General features: G+C 41.2%; 1 protein-coding gene across 1 annotated transcript in view; it reads left to right on the top strand.

Moving 5' to 3' along the window:
* The first annotated feature begins 1250 nt into the window (after positions 1 to 1250).
* Positions 1251 to 27568, top strand: part of LOC149822367 (uncharacterized) — a 115478-nt gene continuing 89160 nt past the window's right edge. Inside the window, exons 1-3 of the mRNA XM_089981077.1 lie at positions 1251 to 1590; positions 1722 to 1818; positions 1936 to 2051. Coding sequence (XP_089837203.1) covers positions 1416 to 1590; positions 1722 to 1818; positions 1936 to 2051 — 388 coding nt within the window. The 5' untranslated portion in view covers positions 1251 to 1415. The remainder of the gene's footprint in view (positions 1591 to 1721; positions 1819 to 1935; positions 2052 to 27568) is intronic.

Here is a 27568-nt window from a genome sequence, read left to right as displayed (position 1 = left end):
TTCAAATCAAGTAAAAAAAACTGAAACTATGATCTTTTAAGGGTCCTTGCGAGTGACCTAACTTGCTGAGGTTAGGTTGATTCATGCTCTCTCTACTGGAGTTAGATTTAATTAGCATTTGTAATCACTAGTTAGTTTTACCAACTATTGACGAACAATTTTTTTTTAATTTTTATTCTAGTTTAATCAATTGGTTGGCAATTTTTTTATCATTCAAATCAATTCTATTTTATGTGACATGAATTTTAAATATCTTGTTGATTTTATAAATGAATTTATTTTTTTTCATCCCAAGTACAAATTGCTTGAACCAAGAGTTGACATTGCAACAACGTCAAACCCCACTGCAGCATGGGTGTATCTACAGCTTTTACATGTTTGGGACACGTAAAGCAGGGTGGTTGTCGACCCTACTCAGGGTAACATTCTTTTGGCAAGGGTTCCTCATCATACATAAAAAAAACAAAAAAGTTCACTGCAACAACTTCCATCAATATTTTTGAAAGGCAAGCTGGGGTAACGCAGATCCCGCCAGTTACACAACATACCATTGGGTTTTGAACGTGCAACGTCCCAATGCATGGTGACGTGCAGCTCCTTCCAAACAAGCCAAGCCCGAGGTTGATAGCAACTTCCATCAATTCAACAAACGGGAGCATCGAAAAAGAATGTTACCAATTAAGGGTGTACAGAATTTTGTTCGGGAAAGCCCTAATCTCAACTATTTTGAGGAAATCCAATTTGTATAGAATTTTGCTGGGAAAATAGGTCAAAATCTCGCAATGATTTGAAAAAACTGATTTTTTAAATATTGGTAAATATTAAATATAAATAAATATATAAGTAATAGAAAAAACTGATAAATTTGAGGCATTTTTAAAACAGGAGGTACCGTGAAGGCATCATATTTTTTAAGGCATTCTATAAAGTTTTCAAAAAAATCGTAACATTTTCGAGAACGTTGACGACGTCTGTGACAAAAAGTTCAGAAATGCTGATGAAATTAAGAAAGGTTCGACATTATGCGAACAAAAAAGTTGAGAAAATTGAGGTGGCATTTTGGGAAGACAGCATTAAAATTTGGAGGTGGCAGTGAATGCAGTTAGGCTTATTTTTCAAACTTAACTACGGGTGAGGAAACCATTTTCCAAGCTTTTTTTTCCCACAATAATCAAACATTCATTCCCGCCGGTGAGCAGCACCGAGGTTCACCGCCACGTATACTCGCACCGGCTTCCCCCCTTAAAAACTGAGAGTGCTCCTTCGGACGGCACTGCTCTGTGCGATCTCCCGCTGCTCTCCTTGCTCTGGTCTTCCGATCCCTCCCTCCTTCCCTCGCCGGAGAATCCCGTCTGGCGTCTCCGCCGCAAAACCCTCCGGAGCCACCAGGAGCCAAGCCTTCTGCACCAGCGCAAATGGATGACGGTGGCAGCGCCTCCATGGAGAAGCAATTCGAGGAGTTCAGGGCTCTCCTCGACGATTCCGGAAGTGTCCACGAGCGAATCCGTTCGGTAGTGTCGGAGATCGAATCGGCGGTTAGGGTTATGCAATCGAACCTCCTCCTCGTTCACCATGCCCTAATTTCACCTGGCAAGCGTTTTCTATTTCTTTCGAGATTTCGGTTTCATTGTCGTTCGTGCTTCATTTTAGTTCCAGTTATGAAATTGTTGTTCGGTCTCTTGAATTTTGCCTGTTGATGGAATTTGTGATGTGGGATTCAGAGGTATTGGAGAAGGCAAAGGTTCAGATATCAACCATTCGATCGCTTTTTAAGCAGCTTTCGGAGATTATTAGCGAACGGGCAGGGCAATACTATAGGTTGGTGACTTGGTTCTTGTTTTTTGTTTGTTGCTTCTCCATTTCAATGTAGAGAACTTGAACTCCGACTTGATTCTTGCTTGAATGAAATATACTTAATGTGTGTAACAATAACAGGTACCATGGAGATTGGAGAGGTGAAGCGCAATCGGTAGTTTCATCGCTTGCATTTCTGCATTGGCTGGAAACGGAAAATCTGCTGACGCATGCAGAAGCGGAGGAGAAGCTGGGATGTGAGCCGCTTTTCTTCTTCACTTCTTTTTGTTTTTTCCCCGGCTAATAGTTTAAGTTTGTTTTCTTAGTGAGTTGGGTGTTTGCTCCTGTAGTAATCTGCACTTATAGGGAAAAACCTAGTTTTAAGCGCCAAAATGCACTCCTTTGAGTGGCAGATGGTGATATATGAAGTTGAAGCATTACAAAAGCTTACCCATATTAGTGGGGAGAGTCCCCTCCAAGTCGACAAGAACCAATCCAAGAGAAATTTTCATATGTAGACACATGAATGGAAAGGTAACCTGCATATAAGGTCCACTAAGTTCCCTCTATTACTGATGAAAATTCACTTAGGGTGCATTTAAATCCATTGGATCTCAGACCCGAGGATCTTGAGGTCCTCATGATTTATGATATGTGGATCTCAAATCCATGAATCTCTAGTCTGACACCACCTCCCCAATTAGACATTGAACCATGGATTTCAGGCTATTTTGAGGATCTTAGATCATCAAATCTGAGATCCCTGGTTTGAGGGAGGTTAGATCAAAGCTTGGGCCCCATGCCTTGGACGACACGTTTGTGGATCTTGTCAAAGATCCACTGCATTCAAATGCATCATTAGGGATTTTTTTGACTTTTTTTTGGATCTCAGATGGTCTTGGATCTGAGATCCTAGGACAAATCCTAGGAATTCCAGCATAGGGATCTTTAGCCGAACCCCCACCCCAATGTAATTGAGGGTTTTGAGTATCTCAGGTACTCGGACCTAAGATCATGTATTCTCAAAACTGGGGATCTGGCTTGGGATTCATACCAAATCTGACCTTCAGATCTCAAACCTGAGGCAAACAAACACAGTCTTCAATTGTACAGGGATCATATTATTAGAAACCTTCAAAATCAATCCTTCCTTGTAGTGGTTAGCAGCACTATTCAATTTTTCAGTTTCACTTCTAGAGTTTACATCCTTTGAGGAAAGGGAAAAGAAAAAAGTATAACTTCACATGTAATGTCACTGGCTCAACTGGAATCAGGGTATTAAACATTGAAAGGGTGATTGTGAAGAAGGAAACAAAGCTCAAGTTTCGGCAATGGGACCTACCCTAACCATCTGAGATTTGGATTTTATTCACGACAATATCTATCCTTTGTTAAATATATATATATATATGTATATATATATGTATATATATACACATATATTCATGTTCTTGTGTATGTAATATATTATATATACATTTAAATATATATACTATACTTTTCTTTATTGTAATAGGTAATACCCATCAGGGGTATTTTGGTCATTTCTCTTTGTAATAGGATCTGGCCAATAGGGATAGATTTATTCTTTTCTTTATTTTTATTTTCTCTATTATTTATTTGATTAGGGGTTCCTATGATCTTTTGACCATAGAGGGGACCATCCCAATGTCTCTATTGGGGAGCTCCCAAAGCCATTCCTCATGACTTATGTTGTGTATAAATATAGGGGGTTATCCTTCTCCCTTGTTAATGATTTTTCTTAAGCATTTTATAAAGATTATTTTTTTTATGTGTGCTCTTGCTCTTTGTAAGTTTTGTGTGTTTAGCCCTTTGTGACATATTATATGTATCCCATTAGTGGCTTTTGTGTTTGTGCACACCTTGTTTGATTACATGGTATCAAAGTAACTCGTTGTTCTCACTCTTGGGCATTGGTGATCGTGCTACTCAAAGTGTTCGTAGTGCTCGACGTGGTCGTGTTCATTCTCAACCATTCCCATTTCCATCTCTCTTATTTCCCTCTTCTTCGTCATGTCCGAGAAAGATTCAAAGATCATTTTCTCTTTTAAATTGAATTCTTGAAGCAGAGCAGAACCGGGTTCGGTCTCTACAGAATGACCCAGGCCAACACCAATGGGACGGTAGAGACTCATCAGAACGAAGGTCTGAAGCATGCACACGTACGTCAACAATGTTCCAACTCGACATCGTTTCAGCATGTCAGCAGCATCGGGTTTGTCTCGGGTCCAAGGATTGAACCTGAGATCCAGATCCATTAACAACCTTTGAAATACCCTATTCTAGGGTTGCGTGAAAGATATACTTTGAGAATTGCAGCAGCAACCGTCCCTTTTCTTTCAACAACAGTTCTTTTTTTTTTCCTTTTCAGCATTTTTTTTATTATTCCTCTGTCATGTTCAGTTTACACAGTTTTCTATAGCAGCTTTTACTTTAATGTTCTTTGTTTTACATTTTACTCTTTGTTTTGTTGTAGCAGTTTCTCTTTTCCTGTCAGCAATGTCAGTCTTTTAATAACACGTTACTCAGACCTAGTGATCTTTTGTTGTTTTTATTCATTACTCCCTGTTGGCAAACCCATTATGTGGGCATTATTAGTGGATTCTTCCTTCAGATACGTAGTGCTGGGTTCCTTGTTTCCAGTTTCTTATTTTTTTTGTCATTGTTTCACGTGTTTCTACGTTATTCACGCTGCATGACTGTGCATCGCACGAAGCCATCAGCGTCAGCCCCTCTTCACATGACCATTGCGATTTCCCCTGTTCGCTGCATCAAGTGGAGTTCGTTTGTGTTATTTACTGCCGCACGCCTGATCGTGCGTGGGAGAACTATAACAGCGCCAGGCCTGTTACGTTGTGGTCTGTCTCCTGTGGCTACATCGAGGAGCGACAACGAGGGCACCCGTTATCGTGAGAAAATCGCCTCCGCACTGCATCAAAATGGTATCAGAGCCCAACCCCTCGTCCTTCGTCAACGACATGACGCAAGAAGTGAGGAACGGTCCTATGAACGAAAAGGCGCGAGAGGAGATCATGAAGCGGCTATTCAACAAGTTGACAGAGATGCAGGAAGATATGCTATGCCTAAAAAAGGAGGTAGCCGGTCTGTCAAAGCGTGTGGATGGATTCGAAGATCGGCTTGCTGTCCTCGACTCGTCGGTGGAGATGCACCCAACGTCCACGTTGAAAGCGAGTGGTGGATTGGGCGTCGATGTTGTTGGCCTTTCGAGTGCGGTGGCAGTCGACCCATGCCCAACGAACCTCCAACTGTCAGTTGTGCCACTAGAGTTCATCGAAGCGAGCTTGCACAGGGATGCCGATTGCACGATGCTCCAACAAGAGGCACATACAATGTTCGATAACCAGGCTGAGAGTCCCCTTTTGCATTAGCAATTGTTTCAACCATTCAGTGAACAGTAGCAACGACAATTGCTAAACGATAATGAGCCATTTCATCCTGCAAGTAGTCAACAACCACAATTGTCCTTTTTGTCTGCCTTATGCCAAAAGCCTCTCTTTGCAGATTCAAATGGTAAAGAAACTGGAGTGGAACCAGAAAATTGCACCCGTGACTACCAGAATGCTTTGTTTGGTGCTAACATTGATTCCCAATCACTAATACTCCCTAATGCTGTTTCAAACCTTTTTGTTGTTCCAGCAGGGGCCATCGGCCCCTGCCTTTGTACTTTTTCAGCAGGGGCCGATGGTCCCCTGCTTTTCTTTTTCTTTTCAAAAAATTCTTCTTCTTCTTCTTCATTGTTTTCTCATCTTTGGGCAACATACTCTTCACAATCATGCACAAACGGTCAAAACATGATTGACTCAAATTATACTCGGACTTCAAATTCATTAGTTGAAGAACTGCAGACAAGATAGTGTGACCCTCGCAACCGTTCCAAAGTGGCTCATCAGCATCTTTAAGTAAATCATAAAATCTACTAGCTGCATCGTTTGGTGATTCTTCATCTACGACAGTTCTTACATCACTAGAACTCATAGCAGAACCCAGTTATATTCATGCGGCATCAAATATCAAATCCGTATATGGATTATTGTGCACCACATTTATTCGTGCATCAAAATCGTTTCTAAATTCTTCTCCATGAAACATCCAAATATTATCAATATTACCAATACCAATTATTAGACCTTTGTTGTTATCTCCAAAGGTGACAGTTCCTCCTTCCTTATGATGAAGAACAGCAAAAAGGTCTGGATGTCCTGTCATATATTTTAAACATCCACTGTCTAGTATCCATCTGTTCTTCCTTTTTGGAGCCTGCAAAATATTAAGTAAAAATTCTTTGTGGTACCCAATTGGGTCCCTTTTTGTTAGACCTAGGAACCCATATCCATTTTGATTTGGGTTTGTCTATAACTTTAGAGGAGTACAAAGTATGAAAGTTGTAATGCTCCTGCTTAGGTTCAACAAAACCTTTGATGAAAACAGTCTTTTTATTTATACAAAAAGGTTTATTCATGTGAGAATAACCAATATCATTTTTGTAAAAAGAGAATTTTTGAAAGGATAGGAGTTTATCCAGGTTCTCTTTTCCTTTAGTAAACTTGAAAACCATTTTCATAAGGTTTTCAGTTTTACTTTTTAATTCTGAAATTTCTACTTGAAGATTTATAGTCTTGGAGCTAGTAGAAGAGATTTCAGAGGTAATCATACAATTTTTCTTTTTTAACTCAGAATTTTCAATATTGAGTTTTTCATTTTTTTGAGAAAGCTCTAAATTTTCAGATTTCAAATTTTTATTTTTGAGAATCGTTTTTCTTGATTCTTCAAAAAGTTCTTGAAAAGCATTTTGAAGTTCTTCGAAAGAAAAATTGAGAGATTCACTTACAGAGCTTTCTGCCATGAAGCACATGTTGGCAGTTTCAGCTTCATCATCACTTGACTGTTCACTTGTGGATGGTTCTGAATCATCCCATTAAGCATGCAGAGCCTTTTTCTTGAAGAACCTTTCCTTTGGTTCCTCGGTTTTGGATTTTCTTTTTAGAAGAGGACAGTCACGTCTCATGTGACCTGGCTTATTACACTGATAGCACATGGAATCTTCTTTAGAGTCTTTTCTTTCCTTGTGCTTATTTGGGAGCCGGTTCTTTCTCATGAAGCGCTGAAATTTTATGGTGAGTAGCGCAATTTCAGATTCTTTTTCTGAGTCCTCATTCTCAGAAAGAGCTAGGAAGGACAGAAGAAAAACCCGAGCTGGAACTCGGATTTTCGAAGAAATGAAGGATTCACAATGCGAGGATTGGATTCAAAAGGAAGTCGTGGTCGGAACTCAGAACTTCGACTGAAAATAATAGAAGAAAAACCCGAGCTGGAACTCGGATTTCCAAAGAAATGAAGGATTTCCAATGCGAGGATTGGATTCAAAAGGAAGTCCTTGTCGGAACTCAGAACTTCGACTGAAAATAATAGAAGAAAAATCCGAGCTGGAACTCGGATTTCTAAAGGAATGAAGGATTTCCAATGCGGGGATTGGATTCAAAAGGAAGTACTGGTCGGAACTCAGAACTTCGACTGAAAATAATAGAAGAAAAACCCGAGCTGGAACTCGGATTTCCAAAGAAATGAAGGATTTCCAATGCGAGGATTGGATTCAAAAGGCAGTCCTCGTCGAAACTCAGAACTTCGACTGGAAATAATAGAAGAAAAACCCGAGCTGGAACTTGGATTTCCAAAAAGATGAAGGATTTCCAATGCGAGGATTGGATTCAAAAGGAAGTTCTGGTCGAAACTCAGAACTTCGACTGAAAATAATAGAAGAAAAACTCAAGCTGAAACTCGGATTTCCAAAAGAATGAAGGATTTCCAATGCGAGGATTGGATTCAAAAGAAAGTCCTGGCCGGAACTCAGAACTTCGACTGGAAATAATAAAATAAAAACCAGAGCTGGAACTCGGATTTCCAAAGAGATGAAAGATTTCCAATGCGAGGATTGAATTCAAAAGGAAGTCTTCGTCGGAACTCAGAACTTCGACTTAAAATAATAGAAGAAAAACCCGAGCTGGAACTCGGATTTCTGAAGAAATGAAGGATTTCCAATGCGAGGATTGGATTCAAAAGGAAGTCCTGGTCGAAACTCAGAACTTCGACTAAAAATAATAGAAGAAAAACCCGAGCTGGAACGATTGGCCCCTGCATCTGTTCTTTAGCAGCAAGGGTCATTTGGCCTTGCCCCATCCTTTTTTGGGACGATTGGCCCATCCCTATCTATCGGAGAAGTCGAGTCTTCTCCTTGCTTTTGCTTTTGTTTGGGTTGCATGTTAATATCGCATAATTGCAGCTAAGACGGATCCCACTCGCGCTCTGCGACTCGAGCCGTCAATCGTGTACATCCGCAGATGCCAGCGAGCTCGTAACTCTCCAAGGTAGGAGAAGATTGCATAGAAGACTTGGATAATTGAATTAAGTTCAATTAAACTAAAAACGATTATTAAATGAATATATATACAAATATATATATATTTATACGGGTATGCACTTCACTCAAGGATGCGGTTCCGAAATCCTTGCCCTTTTACCTTCTATCAGGTTACTTGTCGTCACGCATCGCATCGAGGTTTAACGTTGCACTTCTGCTTACCGCCTTTACCTTACGTCGCGCTCTACGCCTAGGCTCTTGCTTTTGCATAATGTTGGCACAAGGTACTGCTGTTTCAAAAGATAAAGTAAAGTTGATAAACTTTACATCTTGGTGAAACACTCTTGTTGAGGCTTCTATTGAGTACTTGTAGTCGTGCACGACACGTCTAGTACTGCGATGATCGGATGAGATGGTCGTGCGACCTCGAATAGTGCTAAATGCACAATGCTATAATCACATAAATGACCTCACATTCGCCTTCACAGGCAAGATGCTCGAGTGGTTTAAAGACCACAACATAGAATGAGTCGTTAGTTAAGCAACCCCTAACGTACCTATTCGCTTCTATGAGTCTGTCAAGGGAGAGGAGAGAGCAGTACAAACTCCAATGGACAGGTTGTTAACAACCACCCTACGGGCAACAATCCGGTCTCCCAAGTCATTGGAGTTAGGGAAAATGGGCTACAATAGTTAGCTCAACACTTCTGCAGAAGTTGGATGCATCCGTGTCACTGCCTCCTTTGGGGAATCCTCTCTTGGCTAAAGCCGTCCCTTTGGAGCAAACTCAACTAGCTATTCGGGTTATTGAAAATACATAGAATAACAGATGCCCGAACTAGTCTCAGTTGTTTCTATGTTTTGCCTGCGCGTACCCGTATGCTAGTAATTATCAAAACATAAGGTCTGTTCACACAGGTCGTTGGGTCGTGAGACTCGCTTGCACTACGGATTCGCTTGCACTACTGATTCGCTTGCACTACTGACTCGCTTGCACTACTGATTCTTTTGCACTACTGACCCGCTTGCACTACGGATTCGCTTGCACTACGGATTCGCTTGCACTACTGACTCGCTTGCACTACTTATTCGCTTGCACTACTTACGCGCTTGCACTATTTTACCTCGTGCATTGCTTACCTGTTTGACTGCATATTTGCTTAAAACTGCGTAACCTGCTGAATTAAACGTACATAATTTAGTTTCCTGCAGTCTTTCTTGTGCACCTACTAGTTTTTCGTGAAACTTACCCATTCTATGGGTGCATGTGATGATTAGGTACACCATAGGCCATGGCGCGATGACAAGATGACTCCAAGACGTTCTTCTTCCTGCTCTTAGCTCGCGTCCTGATGTTTAGGTGTTTTGTTACGGATTTTCCTTAGGATATCCGAATTTTGTACTATTTGGAGAACTTCTTAAATGAAAGTGGCTTTTTCAAGTGTTTGCAAGTAGCATGGGTTGTGCGTTTTGGTCCTTTTAGCTAACGCGCCCAAAGTTGTCAGCTTGCCTTTTTGAAATTAATAAAAGAATAGTCTTCTGCTGATTTCATAAACCATCTCTAAGATAAAGAGATCTCTTTTTAGTCTCTTGTCTGTTCTTCTGAAAGGTTTGCAAATTGGAAATTTTGGGGCGTTATAACTTGGTATCAGAGCTAAGGGAAGCAATGACTCTTGACCATTTAGCATCCACATCGCGCTGTGAGTATACCTTTCCTCTTGCTTAGTAGGTATGTTTTGCATGGCTAAGCTAAGTTGCTTGACACGTTCTGCTTATGTACCAGCATTGCTGGTTTTTCATAAACTACTCATGTTAAACATGAATGGTACGTATGTTTTGGCTTATCTCGAGCTTCCTGAGGTTTCTAATTATTGATATTTCTTTGTTTACTCCAAGGATGATAAGAAACTCGAACGAACGGTCTGCTGACGAATGGTCAGATCAACGGGGATTCGTAATGGATTCCCTAAGTTCCCTGACAGCGGCTATGCAAGACCAGATTCGTTCCCAAAGGGAACCAACGCCCATTCCTGAGCCGATTCCGCATATCGCACTGACGTATGAGAAATTTCTGAAGCTTGACCCCCCGACATTCGACGGCAAGCCCGACCCAGACATGACCGATAACTGGTTGAAGGAGGTGGAACGAGTGTTCGAAGTCTTGTCAGTGCCCGATGACAAGAAGACACTATTCGGGACCTTCAGGCTGAAGGGGAATGCCCACAGTTGGTGGGACATGGCCCGGGGTGTGCAGTTTTCGGGAATTTCGCTCATTCCTTAGGAAGCTTTCAGAAAGGCTTTCTTGGAGAACTACCCGCCTCATGCGAGGGAGAAGAAGAAGGTGGAGTTCTTGGAGCTCTGCCAGGGCAATTCGAGTTTGACGGATTATATCGCCAAATTCCAGAGTTTGGAACCCTACTACCCCAACCTGTTCGCGGATGATCGCGAGCGAGCAGGAAAGTTTGTTCGGGGGCTGAAGGAGGGACTCATGTATCGGGTCCTAATGAGCATGCCCTCGACCTTCTCTGCGGCAGTTGCTGCCGCCACCCTCCTGAGTGAATCCTGGGAGCGCACCAAGAGTACTCAGAGCAGGAGGCCACCCGCTACGGGTGGTGAGCCGAAGACACCTTCCGGCGACCTAGGCAAACAACCATTTCTTCCTGTAAAGACCGAAGGAAGAAGAAAACAATATCCTCCTTCAAAACGTCAGCGGCCTCAGGGCAACCCTCCAGCCAGGCAGCAGGCTGACAACGTATGCCCCAGATGCCAGCAATCTCACATTGGGCATGCGTGCCCGTTGACACAGGCGGATGCCTGTATTGTGGCAAGATGAGCCACTATGCTCGTGATTGCCGCAAAAAGGCGACTGACGATTCCAGGCAGACCAGCGGAGCACCTTTGCTCCCTCGGCCACCACAGCCACAACAACAATATCAGACGCCACAACCGCAGGCGAGCGGTCAAAGGAGGGCGCTGGGACGTGTCTACTCAGCCAAGGTCGAGCAGTTGACCAAGGGCGACCTAGTGCAAGGTACCCTTCTTGTCGCTAACCAAGCAACTTTTGTGCTTTTTGATTGTAGTGCCACACACTCTTTTATTTCGGTAAATTTTGCCGAGTTGTTGCACACACCTGTAAAATCCTTGCATAATACCCTTGAAGTGTATAACCCTATTGGGAAAAACACCATTTGTGCGACCTACGTACCATAGTTGGACGTAGTCTTTGCAGATCGGCATCTACCGACCTGTGCTATCCTGCTAGTGATGACAAAATTTGACGTCATCCTGGGCATTGATTGGCTGCACAAGTATCATGCCAAGATTTTCTGCCGAGATAGCAGGATTGTCTTATCTCCACCAGGAATGCCCAAGATGAAATTCAAGATCGTGAAACCCGTTCGGGCGAACAAGCTGATTTCGTCGCTGAAGGCGCAGAGCTACCTAAGGAAGGGATGCACTGCCTTTTTGGTCAGTGTCATCCAGTCCGAGCCGACGCGAGTCCCGATGGAAGACTTGGATATTGTTCGAGATTTTTCAGACGTCTTCCCAGAGGAACTGCCAGGTCTTCCTCCACCTCGCGAGGTGCAGTTCTGCATCGAGTTGCTACCGGGTACTGCGCCAATTTCTAAGGTTCCATATCGGATGGCGCCAGATGAGCTCGAAGAGCTCAAGAAGCAGTTGCAGGAGTTGGTGGATTAGGGATTCATTCACCCCAGTGTCTCGCCCTGGGGAGCTCCCTGTCAAGGGAGATGACAGAGCAGTACAAACTCCAATGGACAGGTTGTTAACAACCACTCTACGGGCAACGATCCGGCCTCCCCAGTCATTGGAGTTAGGGGAAATGAGCTATAATAGTTAGCTCAACACTTCTGCAGAAGTTGGATGCATCCGTGGCACTGTCTTCTTTGGAGAATCCTCTCTCGGCTAAAGCCGTCCCTTTGGAGCAAACTCAACTAGCTATTCGGGTTATTGAAAATACATAGAATAACAGACGCCCGAACTAGTCTCAGTTGTTTCTACGTTTTGCCTGCGCGTACCTGCAGGCTAGTAATTATCGAAACATAAGGTCTGTTCACACAGGTCGTTGGGTCGTGAGACTCGCTTGCACTACGGATTCACTTGCACTACTGACTCACTTGCACTACGGATTCGCTTGCACTACGGATTCACTTGCACTACTGACTCGCTTGCACTACTGATTCACTTGCACTACTGACTCGCTTGCACTACTGACTCGCTTGCACTACGGATTCGCTTGCACTACTGACTCGCTTGCACTACTTATTCGCTTGCACTGCTTATTCACTTGCACTACTTACACGCTTGCACTATTTTACCTCGTGCATTGCTTACCTGTTTGACTGCATATTTGCTTTAAACTGCGCAACCTGCTGAATTAAATGTACATAATTTAGTTTCCTGCAGTCTCTCTTGTGCACCTACTAATTTTTTGCGAAACTAACCCATTCTATGGGTACAGGTGATGATTAGGTACACCACAGGTGATGGCGCGATGGCAAGATGGCTCCAAGACGTTCTTCTTCCTACTCTTAGCTCGCGTCCTGATGTTTGGGTGTTTTGTAACGGATTTTCCTTGGAATATCCGAATTTTGTACTATTTGGAGAACTTCTTAAATGAAAGTGGCTTTTCCAAGTGTTTGCAAGTAGCATGGGTTGTGCGTTTTGGTCCTTTTAGCTAACGCGCCCAAAGTTGTCAGCTTATCTTTCTGAAATTAATAAAAGAATAGTCTTCCGTTGATTTTATAAACCATCTCTGAGATAAAGAGATCTCTTTTTAGTCTGTTGTCTGTTCTTCTGAAATGTTTGCAAGTTGGAAATTTTGGGGCGTTACAAAAACAAGGACGGACTCGGCCTCAACTTGTTGACCGAGTCCGACTCTGCGTTGACCGAGTTCGGGCCGTGTCCGAAGCCGCACTCGTGTTGGGGCGGGTCGACTCGTGTGCGGCGCCTCCCTAACCGAGTCCGTGTGACATAGCTTAAAATGAATGTATCGTGTTTGGGAATATGAATTCATCTTTTTAAATATGCTTGTGATGTGTATAAATATGATGTGATGGTGTTACACACGAAATTATTGAATTGTCAATTAATGCATAATAGTTGAATAAAAGTATGTAAATTTGAATTATGCAAGTGACATAGACTTTGATATCACGCATGAGAGCATGCAAGTTTAAGTTATGCAAGTGGCATAAACTTGTGATTTCATGCATGAGGGCATGAGAGGGTTATCTTGTGAGAATATAATGCTTGGCTCTAACCTATGAATTAATAATGAAGATAACCTCGGACTATGGGTCCATTTTGAGGCGCTGGCAAGGTTGGGCTCTCTGAGATGGCTGGATCCGTTCCGATCTCGTGTCCTTTCGGGAGAGGGAAGGGCGGTACAAGTCTCGTGGGACATGTGTTTCGAGGGCTGAAGGCGCCTCTTGTTCTCGTCCCACGGAGGTTAGGGGACATGTCTACCAATGAGTCCTAGGTGGTAGTACCACAGTGTAAAATTGTCTATGAAGAGACAATACGCATACAAACATAAATACTTTATAAAAGAAGTGTACGAAAACACCCTCACAACACTTGAACGAAATACGCAAAAAGCGTAAAAGTAGCAAACATGCAATAATGCATGTATTGATAAAAGGAACAAATGCTTGAGACTCTCAAGCTTAGGAATTACAAAGGGGGAACACCCCTATTTATACAAGTGCCAAAAGGTGCAAAGGGGAGGGCTCCCAAAGGAGTCGTTGGGGAGCCCCCAACGACTCTATTGGGGGACCCCCAATGCACTTTAAATAATAAAAATAAAAAGAATAAAAAAGTAAAAAAGAATTACAAAAAAATAAATAAGAAAAATACAACATATTCCAAATGGAATATGCGCAAGATAGGAAATTACAAGAATACTCTTTTTGGGTAAAAAATAAAAAAGGTATATAAATATATATATTTATATATATAGAGATATATGTACATATAATATATTATATGTATATGTATCTCTATGTATATAAATATATATATTTATATTTACAATAATGATTTTAGGAGATACATTTTAACACACAACTCTGCACAGTTAGGGATGCATGCCCGATTTTTCGTCGGCGATTTTGGTTTGGCGTAGGCCAAGACTTGGGACCATAGGTTCGTTTTTCCAACCACTGCGCTGCAGGGTTGAATCGCTTGGGAAAGACCTAGTTAAGTCATATGAGCGCAATACAAAATACATAGAATAATGATAACTGTTTTCATATGCATTCTCATATATTGTGAATATGTAAAGACTTTTAAGTTGGCATGATTATCGCATTTAAATTTTGTTACACGTGAATGCAAAAGGCATGTTTATGCTTGGTCATATGATTTGACCTATTGTTACAAGCCAAGGGCTTGATTGATGCACGTGAGGTGCTTGTGTGTGCGAGGGACACAGGAAGGGTCAAGATAGAACCTGTTCCATTTTGATATTTGAATTGCAAAGTTCACAATTTTTCTGATAAATGACATGTGAATTAATAATTGAAATAACACATGCCTTAGTCATATGTTGGGCATGAGCATGTTTTTTGTTGAGCATAAAGAAAGTAAATTGTAACATCATGATAGATTGCATTTTTGTTTCACTTTGGAGTATGCTACAAACTGTTAGTTTCATTCATTTATGCAAATGATTATGTATATGAATGAATGTAAAATGGAATGCCATGAATTAAAATGTGAATGAGTTTGAGTTCCCATGCACATAAATGATGTAATTATGAATGCTATGATATGAATGATGGTTTATGTGAATGGATATCATGTTCTTGCTGTGTTGTGGATTCCCTTGACCCTCATTTCTAAAATGATGAGAATTACACTTGATTGCACCATTTCAACTTGAATTGTATTATTCAAGTTTAGTTTTAGTTTTCTACGGGCATGTGGTTGATGCCTTACAATATTTACAAATAACCTCGTGGAGGATTGAAGCGAAGCGCGGGTTGCTGCGTGGCTGAAGGCTTCACTCTTACCTAGTATGATTTTTGATGGGGTCAGTCAAAAGTTTTGAGAGTTAAAAACTTGTGTAAATTTTACTTTTTGTCTAAATCCTTATATTTAAAGAAGTGCAATCTTTTTGGAATGGGAACATTTTTAAATTCTGTCATTTCATTTCTATTATATCTTGCATATGGTTTAGAACTTTAAATTTTGATATAACTCCTCAATTATCTTAAACCTAGATACATTTTGTCCTCCACATTTCCTTTTTGACATGTGAGAGTAATAGACCTAATCAAGTTGTGCCTATGGATGATTATGTACTGGAAGACTAATATACACTCGCGCTTGCGCTGAGGTAGGCCGTCTAGTATTTGGAACAGTTAGAATGTGGTCATAGATGAACTTGTTGGCATATTACTTTTGAAAACCATGTGAATTGTTTATATAAATAAAAAGTTTTAAATTTTTCTCAAAATTTGGTGTTGGGAAAGTTTTTAAAAGGTTGGATTTTTGAGGGACGTTACAGTTGGTATCAAAGCAAGGGTAAGAGTGACCTCAAGTCGCGAGCAAGACCTCCTTCGCAGGTATGGTATCTGTTATGTAGTTGTTGAGATACAGTTGCATATTATGTTATATATATTGTGAAAACATATGATGTTTGCTGAAAAACCTAGAAATATACTAGGGCTCACTATTGTTTTGTGCGTGGTTGCTTGCCTTTCAGACAACATGGGCAAGATGGTGACTTGATCCAAGGCACTATTCTAGTTACGGATTGAGCCACTCTAGTGTTATTTAATAGTGGAGCAAAACATTCCTTTATGCCTGCTCGTTTTGCTAATAAGTGATTATTGCCGGTAGAATCTTCTAAGCATGTGCTCGATGTTAGCAATCTTATAGGGGATACTATATTTATGCTTATTATTTGCCTCGTTTGTCTGTTGAGTTGGGTAGGCAAAATCTGCCTGCCAACCTGGTTGTGCTTGACATGACTGCATTTGATGTTATTCTGGGCTTGGATTGGCTCTACGAGCACTATGCCATTATCCGTTGTCATGAAGGCACAATGGTCCTATTAGAGATGGCAGTGGACCGGGGGAAAGCGGGGCCCTACCCCGCCTCGCCCCGTTTGGACCGGGGATGAAGGGTATGAAACGGGGGTGGAGGCGGGGATGAAGGGTATGAAACGGGGGTGGAGGCGGGGATGAAGGTTAAAATCCATCCCCGTTCGGGGATGGAGGCGGGGATGGACATATACTTTTCCCCGCCCCGCCCCGATCCCCGCCCCGACCCATCCCCGTCACTTTTCCTTGCAATATCTCAGCCCCGCCCTGCCTCATCCCTGTTTGAACCGGGGATGGAGCGGGGCGGGGGTGGAGACCTTGTCCCCCGCCCCGCCCCCACTGCCATCCCTAGGTCCTATCACGACCTGATTGTCCTGAGATTGCTTATCGTGTGTTTAGACCTTCTTTGGGACATCATGTTATTTCATCTCTGAAGGCTCAAAGGTATGTGAGTAGAGGAGATATTGCTTTTCTTGTGTGTTTAACTTCTGAGGAGCCTAAGGTTGCATTTTTAGAGGAGTTGTAGGTAGTGCGTGACTATTTCGATGTTTTTTCGGACGAATTGTCGGGACTTCCTCCTCTTCGGGACATTGAGTTTGTCATTGAGCTTTTGCTTGGGACTGCTCCAGTCTCCAAGGCTTCGTATCGTATGGCGCCAATTGAGTTGGAGGAGTTGAAGAAGCAACTCCAAGAGCTTTTACAACACAGTTTTATTCGACCGAGTGTGTCACCCTGGGGAGCGCCCGTTCTCTTCGTAAAGAAGGATGGATCTATGAGGTTATGCATCGATTATCGAATGCTTAACAAGGTCACTATTAAGAACAAATATCCTTTACCCCGTATTGTAGACCTCTTCGATCAGTTGCAAAAGGCAAGGGTGTTTTCAAAGATTGATTTGAGATCTAGGTGTTATCAATTGCGAATTAAGGCAGATGATATATCCAAGACTGCGTTTAACACTCATTATGGGCATTGAGTTCGTGGTGATGCCATTTGGACTCACAAATGCCCCAACCACATTTATGGATATGATGAATCACATTTTTCAACCTTCTCTAGATTCTTTTGTCATCGTGTTTATCTGCGACATCTTGATCTATTCAGAGAATGAGGTTCAACATCAAGAGCATCTACGTGTTGTTTTGGGGATTCTTAGGGAGCATCAGCTCTCTGCTAAGTTATCCAAATGCGAGTTTTGGCTTAGACAAGTCTCTTTCCTTGACCATGTGATTTCCGCGGATGGCGTGATCGTAGACCCCGCCAAAGTTGAGGCAGTGTTAGGTTAGCAACAACAACAACAAAATGTTTGAGATATTAGGAGTTTTCTTGGTCTGGCTGGTTACTACTGACGATTTATTCAGGATTTCTCTCATGTTGCTTTGCCGTTGATGAAACTTCTGAGGAAGGGAGTCAAGTTCGAGTGGTCAGATAAGTGCGAAGAGAGCTTTCAGATGCTTAAGCAGAGGCTCACTTCAGCTCTAGTTTTGTCTTTGCCATTAGATAATGACAGTTTTGTGGTTTTTTCGGATGCTTCTCGCACGGGTTTAGGATGTGTCCTAATGCAGAATGGTAAGGTTATAGCGTATGCGTCACGTCAATTCAAGGTTCACGAGCGTAATTACCCGACACACGACCTTGAGTTGGTCGTTGTAGTCTTCGCGTTGAAGATATGGCAACATTATTTGTATGGCGAGCAGTTCGAAGTGTTTACCGATCACAAGAGTTTGAAGTATTTGTTTTCGCAGAAAGAGCTAAATATGCGACAAGATAGATGGTTGGAATTCATTAAGGATTATGACTTTTCTTTGTCTTATCATCCAGGTAAGGCAAACGTGGTAGCTGATGCACTTAGCAGAAAGACTACTAGTGTTCTATCTAGTTGCCTTAGTGGAGGATGAAAGCTACTAGAGGATTTTATTGCGTGGCGGCCCTTTGCTGTGGGCCAGGGCACGATTAAGCTTGCTAGCCTAGTCGTGCAATCAGATATCTTCGACAGGATCATCGCAGTGCAGTTGAAGGACCCTTAGTTTGAGAAATTGAAGGCCCTTACCCTAGTGAGCGACACCTCTTTCCACCTTGGAGAGGATGGAGGTATCCGTATGAGAGACCGTATTTGGGTACCCAGCGATCTTGATTTGAGGCATGAGCTCCTTGATGAGGCTCATAAATCCCGATATACCATTCACCCTAGTACGACCAAGATCTTTAAGGACCTTCAGAAGAGGTATTGGTGGAATGGCATGAAGAAAGATGTTGCAGCTTACGTTTCGCAGTGTTTGACTTGCCAGCAAAGCAAGATTGAGCATTAGAGACCCGTGGGTCTATTGCAGCCTATAGAGATTCCGCAGTGCAAATGTGAAGAGATCACGATGGATTTTGTCTTAGGACTACCCAAGACTCGTCGTCAGCACGATGCCATTTGGGTAATCGTTGATAGATTGACCAAGTCAGCTCATTTCTTTCCTATTCGTGTGACTCAGACTCCTGAGAGTCTTGCAGATCTATACATTAAAGAGGTAGTTTGTTTGCATGGCGTGCCTATATCGATTATATCCGATCGCGATACTTGTTTTACCTCACATTTTTGGGGTCACTTTCAACAAGCTTTGGGTACGAGGTTAAAGTTTAGCACGACGTTTCACCATCAAACTGATGGCCAGTCTGAGAGGACCATTCAGACCCTCAAGGATATGCTTCGGGCATCCACTTTAGATTGGAGAGGCAATTGGGATAGTCACGTGATTCTCGCCGAGTCGCATATAACAATAGTTATCATGCGAGCATTGACATGGCACCCTATGAGGCACTCTATGGGAGGCCATGTAGATCGCCTGTTACTGGGATGATGTCGGTAACCATAGTGTGGAGTTGCCTATGGCAGTTTAGCAATATACAAATCAGGTACGAATTATTCGTGATCGTTTGCGCACAACGCAGAGTCGTCAGAAGAGCTACACAAATCGTCGCCGTAGAGAGCTTACTTTCGAGGTTGATGATCTTGTGTTCGTCAAGATCTCTCCTACAAAGAGCGTTTTTCGTTTTGGCAAGAAGGGTAAACTCAGTCCAAGGTATGTTGGTCATTTTAGGGTTTTAGAAAGGGTTGGTAAGGCAGCCTATCGCGTGGAGTTACCACCGCAGTACTCATAGATTCACGATGTTTTTCACGTGTCCATGCTCAGGAAGTATGTTCACGACCCTTCTCACATCATTCAGTACGAGGATGTGGATATTCAGGAAGACCTATCTATTGTCAACAGGCCAATTTGCATTATTGACAGGAAAGAACAGGTTCTACGGACTAGGACCATCCCCTTTGTCAAGGTTCTTTGGTAGCATCATGGTATCGAGGAGTGCACTTGGGAACCTGAAGCAGGAATGAGAGAGAAGTACCCTCAGTTATTTGTATTCGAGTGAAAATTTCGAGGATGGAATTTCTTTTAAGGGGGGTAGGATGTAAAACCTGTAAATTTTTTAAGAGAAAATAAATAAAGAAATCACTTTAATTCGAGTTAAAAATGTATTTTTATCTTTTATTGTAAATTTGATGTGTTTTATATGCTTAATTTTTATCTTTCTGGCAAAGAAGGGTAAAATGGTCATTTCAATCTTTGTCGTAAACAAAATCCTATTAAAACATTCAATTTAATCATTTTAATAAGTTATTAAACCCAATTAAGTGTTTTTGAGGTGTTTCAAACTTAACAAGATATATTTTAATGGTTCTCAAAATATTTTCTTAAAAATGGTATTTTGGTCATAAGATCAATCTTGGGAAATATTTTCATTGAATGAGGTATTATTTTAAAAACAGAATAGTTTGTTTTTTAGTATTATTTTATTTTATTTACTTTTCTTATTTTCTTATAGAAATTCTTTAGTTATTATTATTGTTATTTTTTTATATTATATATATATTTTGGGGTTCCTCGGATCGGGCACAAACTGGACACGAGTCGGGTCCGATTCATACCCGATGGCTCACCCGAGGTTCACCCCCATAAAACCCTAACCAAGCTTTTTTTTTCTCCCTTCTCATTTCCTTTTTCACCATTCACACAACCTCCCAAGTTTTCCTCTCATCCTTTCTTCCTCGTGTGCTGATCGGTTAGAGCCGCTCCGCAGTCGTGACCACCACTGCCACCTCCTCTTTTTCCTTTCTTTCCCCCTCGCACGCAGTCGCCGGAGTCCTTTTCTCCTCTTTTCCTTTCCTCGAGCAAAGAACAGACGAAATCGGGTCGTCGCCGACCTTTCTTGACGGGCCCCATCCCTTCCTCACATTCTTTTTATTCTTCCCCTTCTTTCTTCTTCTCTCCTCTTTGGTCTGTCACCACATTCCCCTTTTCGTCCGAGCGTTGACCGGAAGCGGTGTTGTGACTCGTCACCGCCGCCTGGGTCTCCCGTCGCCACCATCATTCCTCCTTTGTTCAGGCATCTATCGCCAGAGGACAACGACAGATTACCGTCACCTGGTGACCCAGCCGAGCCCCACCCTTCGTCGGATTTTTTTCTCTGGTGAGCCTCTCCCCAACTTCCCTTCTATAACCTGCTTTCTTCTTTCTCATTGGAGTATTGTTCGATTGAGGTAGACGGCCGTGTTCCACCAAGGTGATTTTGGCAGGGATGTTTTAGTCGTTCAACATTGTTGAACTCTGTAAAGTAGGGTCATCTGTCTTGTTGGTGGTTCCCTTGGTCATCCTGAGTTTTTTTTTTTTTAAATTTTGTTTTCATCTCGCATTTGATTGTTTTTTAGCTTGGTAGTTCTGAGTTTTTATTTAGTTAAGGATTTCACTAACAACGTAATGAAGTGGTTGTTGTAAATCCTTTCTTTTATCTTTGATGGTTGGTTTTGAATTTTCGAGAATTGGATTCTTTGGTCTTTCTTTTCTGTGACTGTTGCTTTGATTAAGCAAGCTCTGTGGGATTGAATTTTGTTGGAAATTATTAAGATCATGTTTTCGGCATTTCATGATTTCTTTACAACCAAAGTTTTTCTCCTTTAATTATTGATAATTTAAACTTATCTTTGTCTAATTTCCATCATGAAGTTGCTTTCTTAGGCCATTCTTGCCTCCATGCACCGAGTTTGATTGCTTTTTGGGGGTTAGGTTAAATGCTTTTGATTTCACCCTCTTTCACCATTTGCCATTATTGTTGTCATCATCAATTTGTTTCTTGGTCTATTTCATTGTCATCCACAATGATCATATTTTGCATTCAACTTATAATTCTTTTTTTTTTGTTCTTTTTCTATCATTTTTGTGTTTTGGATTTGATTCCAATAGGTATATATAGACTTTTTGTTGGAATTGGGTTCCTTGTTTTTCGTGCTATCAATGATGCATTGGGCAGTGTGCAGCCTGTGGAAGTACACCACACGGCTGTCCAATCTGTTTTGGACTTGTTAGTGTGTCGCTTTGAGGTTTTTGCAAATCCGTTTACCGAATTTCATTTTTTCTTTTTATCGCTCTTATGCAAGATCGTATTTAGATAAGTTGGTCGTCATGTGTGTTCAGTTGTAGCATTCCCTCCTTGTGAGAGGGACGAGTAGATTGTGTCTTGTAGCACTTGCACCGGACTTTCAGGATCTCGAGTTCCGTTTTACTTTTCATCGCGTCGAAAAGGTTGGCATTCTAAACTAAAGTTTTAGAATGTGATTCATGTTCTATGATAGGAATTTAAATGTTAAAATTATATTGTATTGCCTATAAATGATCATTGCAGGTGCGTAACAGAGCAAAATGCGCGATGCTTAATGTTAAGCACGGCTTAAAATGTCATGCAAAAAGAAATAAAAAGCATGTAAATGTAAAAACATGCAAATCGGATAAATACCCGTGGTAAGTAAGTAGTGCAAGCGCACCATAGGTTATTTACTTTCTTGGATGCAACATTTTCCTCTCACACACTTACTTTCTTGTGGATATCTAGGACTATTTTGCTAGAGTTTGAAGATCATGCTAAGCATGATTTGAATGTATGAGGATAAAAGTAATCTTATTTTTGTAGTTCGGAGACCATGCTAGTCATGGTTGTAGTTAGCGGAATATTGGAGTGTGTTTGCTGCAGGTATATGTTTGATATTGTTGTGATATGAATGATTGAATGTATTGCAATGTTTGACATGACTATCCATGCTTGCATGGAGTTATTTTCGATTTGATTATGCATTCCATATGAAATTATATCATTAAAACATACGTAAAATGAATGTATCGTGTTTGTGAATGTGAATTCATCTTTCTAAATATGCTTGTGATGTGTGTAAATATGATGTGATGGTGTTACACACAAAAATATTGAATTATCAATTAATGCATAATAGTTCAGGTAATTGCATTTTATGTTAAGCATGATTGAGATTAAACCATGCATGCAATCATGTTAAAAAATTGAATCATGCATGTGAGCATGTATAGTAAATCGTGACATGATAGGGTCATGCATAAAAATGAATACAAATTTGTTATGAATATTCATAAGAGCATGTAAATTTGAATTATACAAGTGACATAGACTTTGATATCATGCATGAGAGCATGCAAGCTTAAGTTATGCAAGTGGCATAAACTTGTGATTTCATGCATGAGGGCATGAGAGGGTTATCTTGTGAGAATATAATGCTTGGCTCTAACCTATGAATTAATAATGAAGATGACCTCGGACTATGGGTCCATTTTGAGGCGCTGGCAAGGTTGGGCTCTCTGAGATGGCTGGATCCGTTCCGATCTCGTGTCCTTTCGGGAGAGGGAAGGGTGGTATAAGTCTCGTGGGACATGTGTTTCGAGGGCTGAAGGCGCCTCTTGTTCCCGTTCCACGGAGGTTAGGGGACATGTCTACCAATGAGTCCTAGGTGGTAGTACCACCGCTCTGCAGAGTTAGGGATGCATACCCGATTTTTCGCCGGCGATTTTGGTTTGGCGTAGGCCAAGACCTGGGACCATAGGTCCGTTCTCCCAACCACTGCGCTCCAGGGTTAAATCGCTCGGGAAAAACCCCGTTAAGCCATATGAGAGCAATAAAAATATATAGAATATTGAATACTCCTATGGTTGTTTCTTGATGTCTATACCCTCTTTTGTATCAGATGAGTTTGAATAACAAGAAAAACAATTAATTAGATTTTTATGATAACTGATTCCATATGCATTCTCATATATTGTGAATATGTAAAGACTTTTAAGTTGACATGATTATCGCATATGAATTTTGTTACATGTTAATACAAAATGCATGTTTATGCTTGGTCATATGATTTGACCTATTGTTACAAGCCAAGGGCTTGGTTGATGCACGTGAGGTGCTTGTGTATGCGAGGCATACGGGAAGGGTCAAGATTGGACCTGTTCCATTTTGATATTTGAATTGCAAAGTTCACAAATTTTCTGACAAATGACATGTGAATTAATAATTGAAATAACGCATGCCTTAGCCATATGTTGGGCATAAACATGTTTTCTGTTGAGCATAAAGAAAGTGAATGATAGCATCACATGATAGATTGCATTCTTGCTTCACTTTGGAGTATGTTACAAACTGTTAGTTTCATTCATTTATGTAAATGATTATCATGTATACGAATGAATGTGAAATAGAATGCCATGAATTAAAATGTGAATGAGTTTGAGTTCCCATGCACATAAATGATGTAATTATGAATGCTATTGTTGAGACTAAGAGGTTTTTAGTTAAAAGTTTTTCTAAACTAGAGGTTATTTGAATTTTAATATTTAATGAGGGACTTGAGTGTAATTTAGTTCTTTGGACTATCTCTATTTAATATAGAGATTAGCCTTAATCCAGATGTAACGAGTTCTCTTTTCAATACAACCGTCTCTCTCTCTGCCTCGGTTTTTGTATTTGTTTTCAGGTCATCAACATGGTATCAAAGCAGTAGATCTCTGGAGCGTGATCGATCTACACCAACGAAAAAAAAACCCCAAATAAAACTGAAAGAGGTGGAAACAAGTGTGTTTTTTTTTCTCTCTGATGACAGATCTTCGACACGATGATTGTGTGTCATTAAGATCTGGAGATGAAAAGATTTTTTTTTGGTTGCTTGAAAAACAAACAAACGAAAGTTTCTGGCTGTCGTGATTTATATGGGAGCAACTGTCGTGATTTCTATGCTTCTGCGTGCGCATGTTATCGTGGGTCGTGAATCTGGGTGTCGAGTTCTCCTTAAAATATATTTGGGTGTTTGATTTCAGACGTGATTCCCTGCTGAGTCGTGAAAATTTTCTTCCAGCCGTAACATGCTGTCATTGGTCGTGAATCTGGGTGCCGAGTTCTTCTCGGATCTTATTTGGTTGTTCATTTTCAGAACATGAATATCAACGGTCGTGATTCCTGCTGTGTCGTGAATTTTTTTTTTCAGTCGTAGCATGAATGCTGTGAAAACAGAATGTTAATAGCAATTTTTTGTTCGTGGAAGCAGCAGGCGTGAGCAGCAAGCTGTGTCGTGAAATTTTTTTTTGGTCATAGCATGAGTGCTGTGAGAACGTAATGTTAATAGCAATTTTTGTTCGTGGAAGCAGCAGGCGTGTTTCCCTACTGTGTGGAAACATATGTTGCTTGTGGGAAGTTTTTTTATTAGTATTGCTGCTGGTGGTAGTATTGGCTGATGTGAGTGTACCACACACTATTGTCTGTGTCTCTTGTCACCTGTCAAGACTTCATTTCTGGTGTGACAGCTTGTGTAGTCGTGGACTTGCCTGACGTGGGGTTATAACACACGCTGTTCACGTGAGTAAGTCTGATTTTTTTTTAAGCTGAAATAGGATTCAATATTCGATATGGGTGAATCTTCGAAATGTGATTCCAAAATTGAACATATCGGGGAATATAAGGCTTTTGCGAATCCCTTCTCCTATGGTTCCTCTGTAAGGTTGAATGAAACTAACTATGTCAGGTGGTCTAGAACTTTTATGATGTCGGTATCTGGACATCGTCGAAAACATATTTTGTTGGAAGATGAACCTAATGAAAAGGTTGGAAAATACGTTACTTGGGATGAAGATAATGACATAGTTATGTCATGGATCATGAATAGTGTCGAACCCCATATTGCAGATGATTTAATTTACTATCATACAGCCAAACAGATATGGGATAATCTTCGAGATACGTACTTACAAGAGACTAATGTGAGTCGTATCCTGCAAGTCGAACATGAGATATATAATTTGCAGTAGGGAGATCAGACCTTGGCCCAGTACTATGCCTTTGTCAAAGCTGCGTTTGAAAGACTCAATGCTCACAGGCCTCTTTGTTGCTCGAAGCAAAAGGATCATCAAGAACAAACTATGGTTGCTCGGTTTCTTACAGGTCTCTCTTCAGAATTTTCTGTTGCAAAAGTCCAAATGTTGACTGGATCAGATGTACCTACTCTTGCTGATGCATACAATCGTCTGAGTAGACTTGCGATCTCTCTTCCACAATCTCAGCCTGTGACTCAGTCATCGGCTCTTGTTGTCTCGTCTGGTTATGGGCGTGAAAATATTCAGAATATCAGAGGACGAGGTCGTGGACGAGGTATGGGAGGCAGAGGAAAACTTTAATGTACATTCTGTGGAAAATCTGGACATTTAGAAGATCGTTGCTGGGATAAGCATGGTCAGCCAACCTCTTCTTCATCAAAGTCATATGCTCCTAAAGCAAATGTTACTACTCTCGAGGCAACAAATGTACAGGATAATATCTCTGCAAGTGACAGTAGTATCACCCTTAGTCGTGCTGAATATGATGAGCTGATAGCTCTTCGTCCCTTGAGTTCAACCCCTCCTGTTGCTGGTGTTGCCTACTCAACAGGAAATCATCTTCATCCGACTGACAGTAAGTGGATTATTGACTCTGGTGCATCCAGACACTTGTATGGAAATTCACTTGTTTTTTCAGATCTAAAGGATATTACTGTTCATCGAGGAGTCTCATTAGCTGATAGGAGTTCCTCCCCGGTTGTTGGTCAGGGAAATATTTCTATATCCTCCTCCTTACAGTTGAAAAATGTTCTTCATGCTCCAAACTTTCCTCAAAGTCTTCTCTCTTTTAGTTGCCTTACAAAAGAACAAAACTGTAGAGTAATATTTGATCCGATGGGTTGTCATTTTCAGGATTTGCTGACGGGAAAGAAGATTGGTGGAGGCTATGAAGAAAATGGAGTCTATTACCTACATCATCCAGTGGGTAATGTTCATGCTGCAGTGGAACACTCATTCAGTCATGTTCAGTGGCATCGTCGTCTTGGTCATCCTTCATTGTCAAAGCTTCGTTCTATTTTTCCTCAAATTCCTTCTACTACATCCTTTCAGTGTGAAGCATGTCAGCTGGGCAAGCATCATCGAAGTTTGTTTCCTTCGAGTCAGAGTCAGTCTAGTAATAAAGTTTTTGAACTTCTTCATGCAGATGTATGGGGTCCCAGTCGATATTATCTTGTTATTGTTGATGATTTCTCTAAGTTGTCATGGGTGTTTTTAATAAAAGAACGATCTGAAGTTCCAAGTATTATTAAATCCTTAATTCTTGAAATAAAAACTCAGTTTGAATCTATTGTCAAGATTGTTCGCACTGATAATGCTCTTGAGTTTAAATCAAAAGTTCTGTTACAATTTTACCAAGATCATGGCATCCAACCCCAAACTTTTTGTGCCTATTCATCTCAACAAAATGGGGTGGCTGAGAGCAAACATCGGCACCTGCTTGATGTTGCCCGGACCATTATGATTCAATCCAATGTTCCTGCGTTATACTGGGGTGATGCGATTACCACTGCTTGTTATCTGATCAACCGCATGCCTTCATCGTCTGTGGGTGATCAAATTCCATTACATATCCTAAAACCTAATGCCCCACTATTCTATTTCTCGCCAAAAATATTTGGATGCATTTGTTTTGTACACAAACTTGGACCTGACCGTGATAAATTAGCTGCTCAAGCTACAAAATGCATATTTATAGGTTATCCCAAAAATCAAAAGGGATATCGATGTTATGATCCTATTTCTCGCCGAGAGTATGTCAGTGCGGACATATCTTTCTTGGAATCCACTCCATATTACTCTAGTACCGGTTCCCCGCTGCAGGTTGACCCAACTGAGTCTTTTCCATTACCTATACCTCCTTTTCCTTTGGAGTCTGTGCCCTCATTACCGAACCAAACTTCATCCTCTTCAAGATTTAATGATCCTCCATTGGTATATGTGCGTAGGGCTCCACCTCCGCAAGTGCCTTCATCTTCTTCTTTCCCTGAGGTAAGTTCTACTGACAATAGTGATCTTCATGATAATGATAACAAGCTTATTGCTCTACGCAA

Source organism: Nuphar pumila, chromosome 11 (assembly GCF_984573655.1).
Source record: "Nuphar pumila chromosome 11, dmNupPumi1.hap1.1, whole genome shotgun sequence".
Classification (NCBI taxonomy): Eukaryota; Viridiplantae; Streptophyta; class Magnoliopsida; order Nymphaeales; family Nymphaeaceae; genus Nuphar; species Nuphar pumila.
The sequence above is the reverse complement of the archived record's forward strand: the minus strand, read 5'-3'. Positions and strand labels throughout refer to the sequence as shown.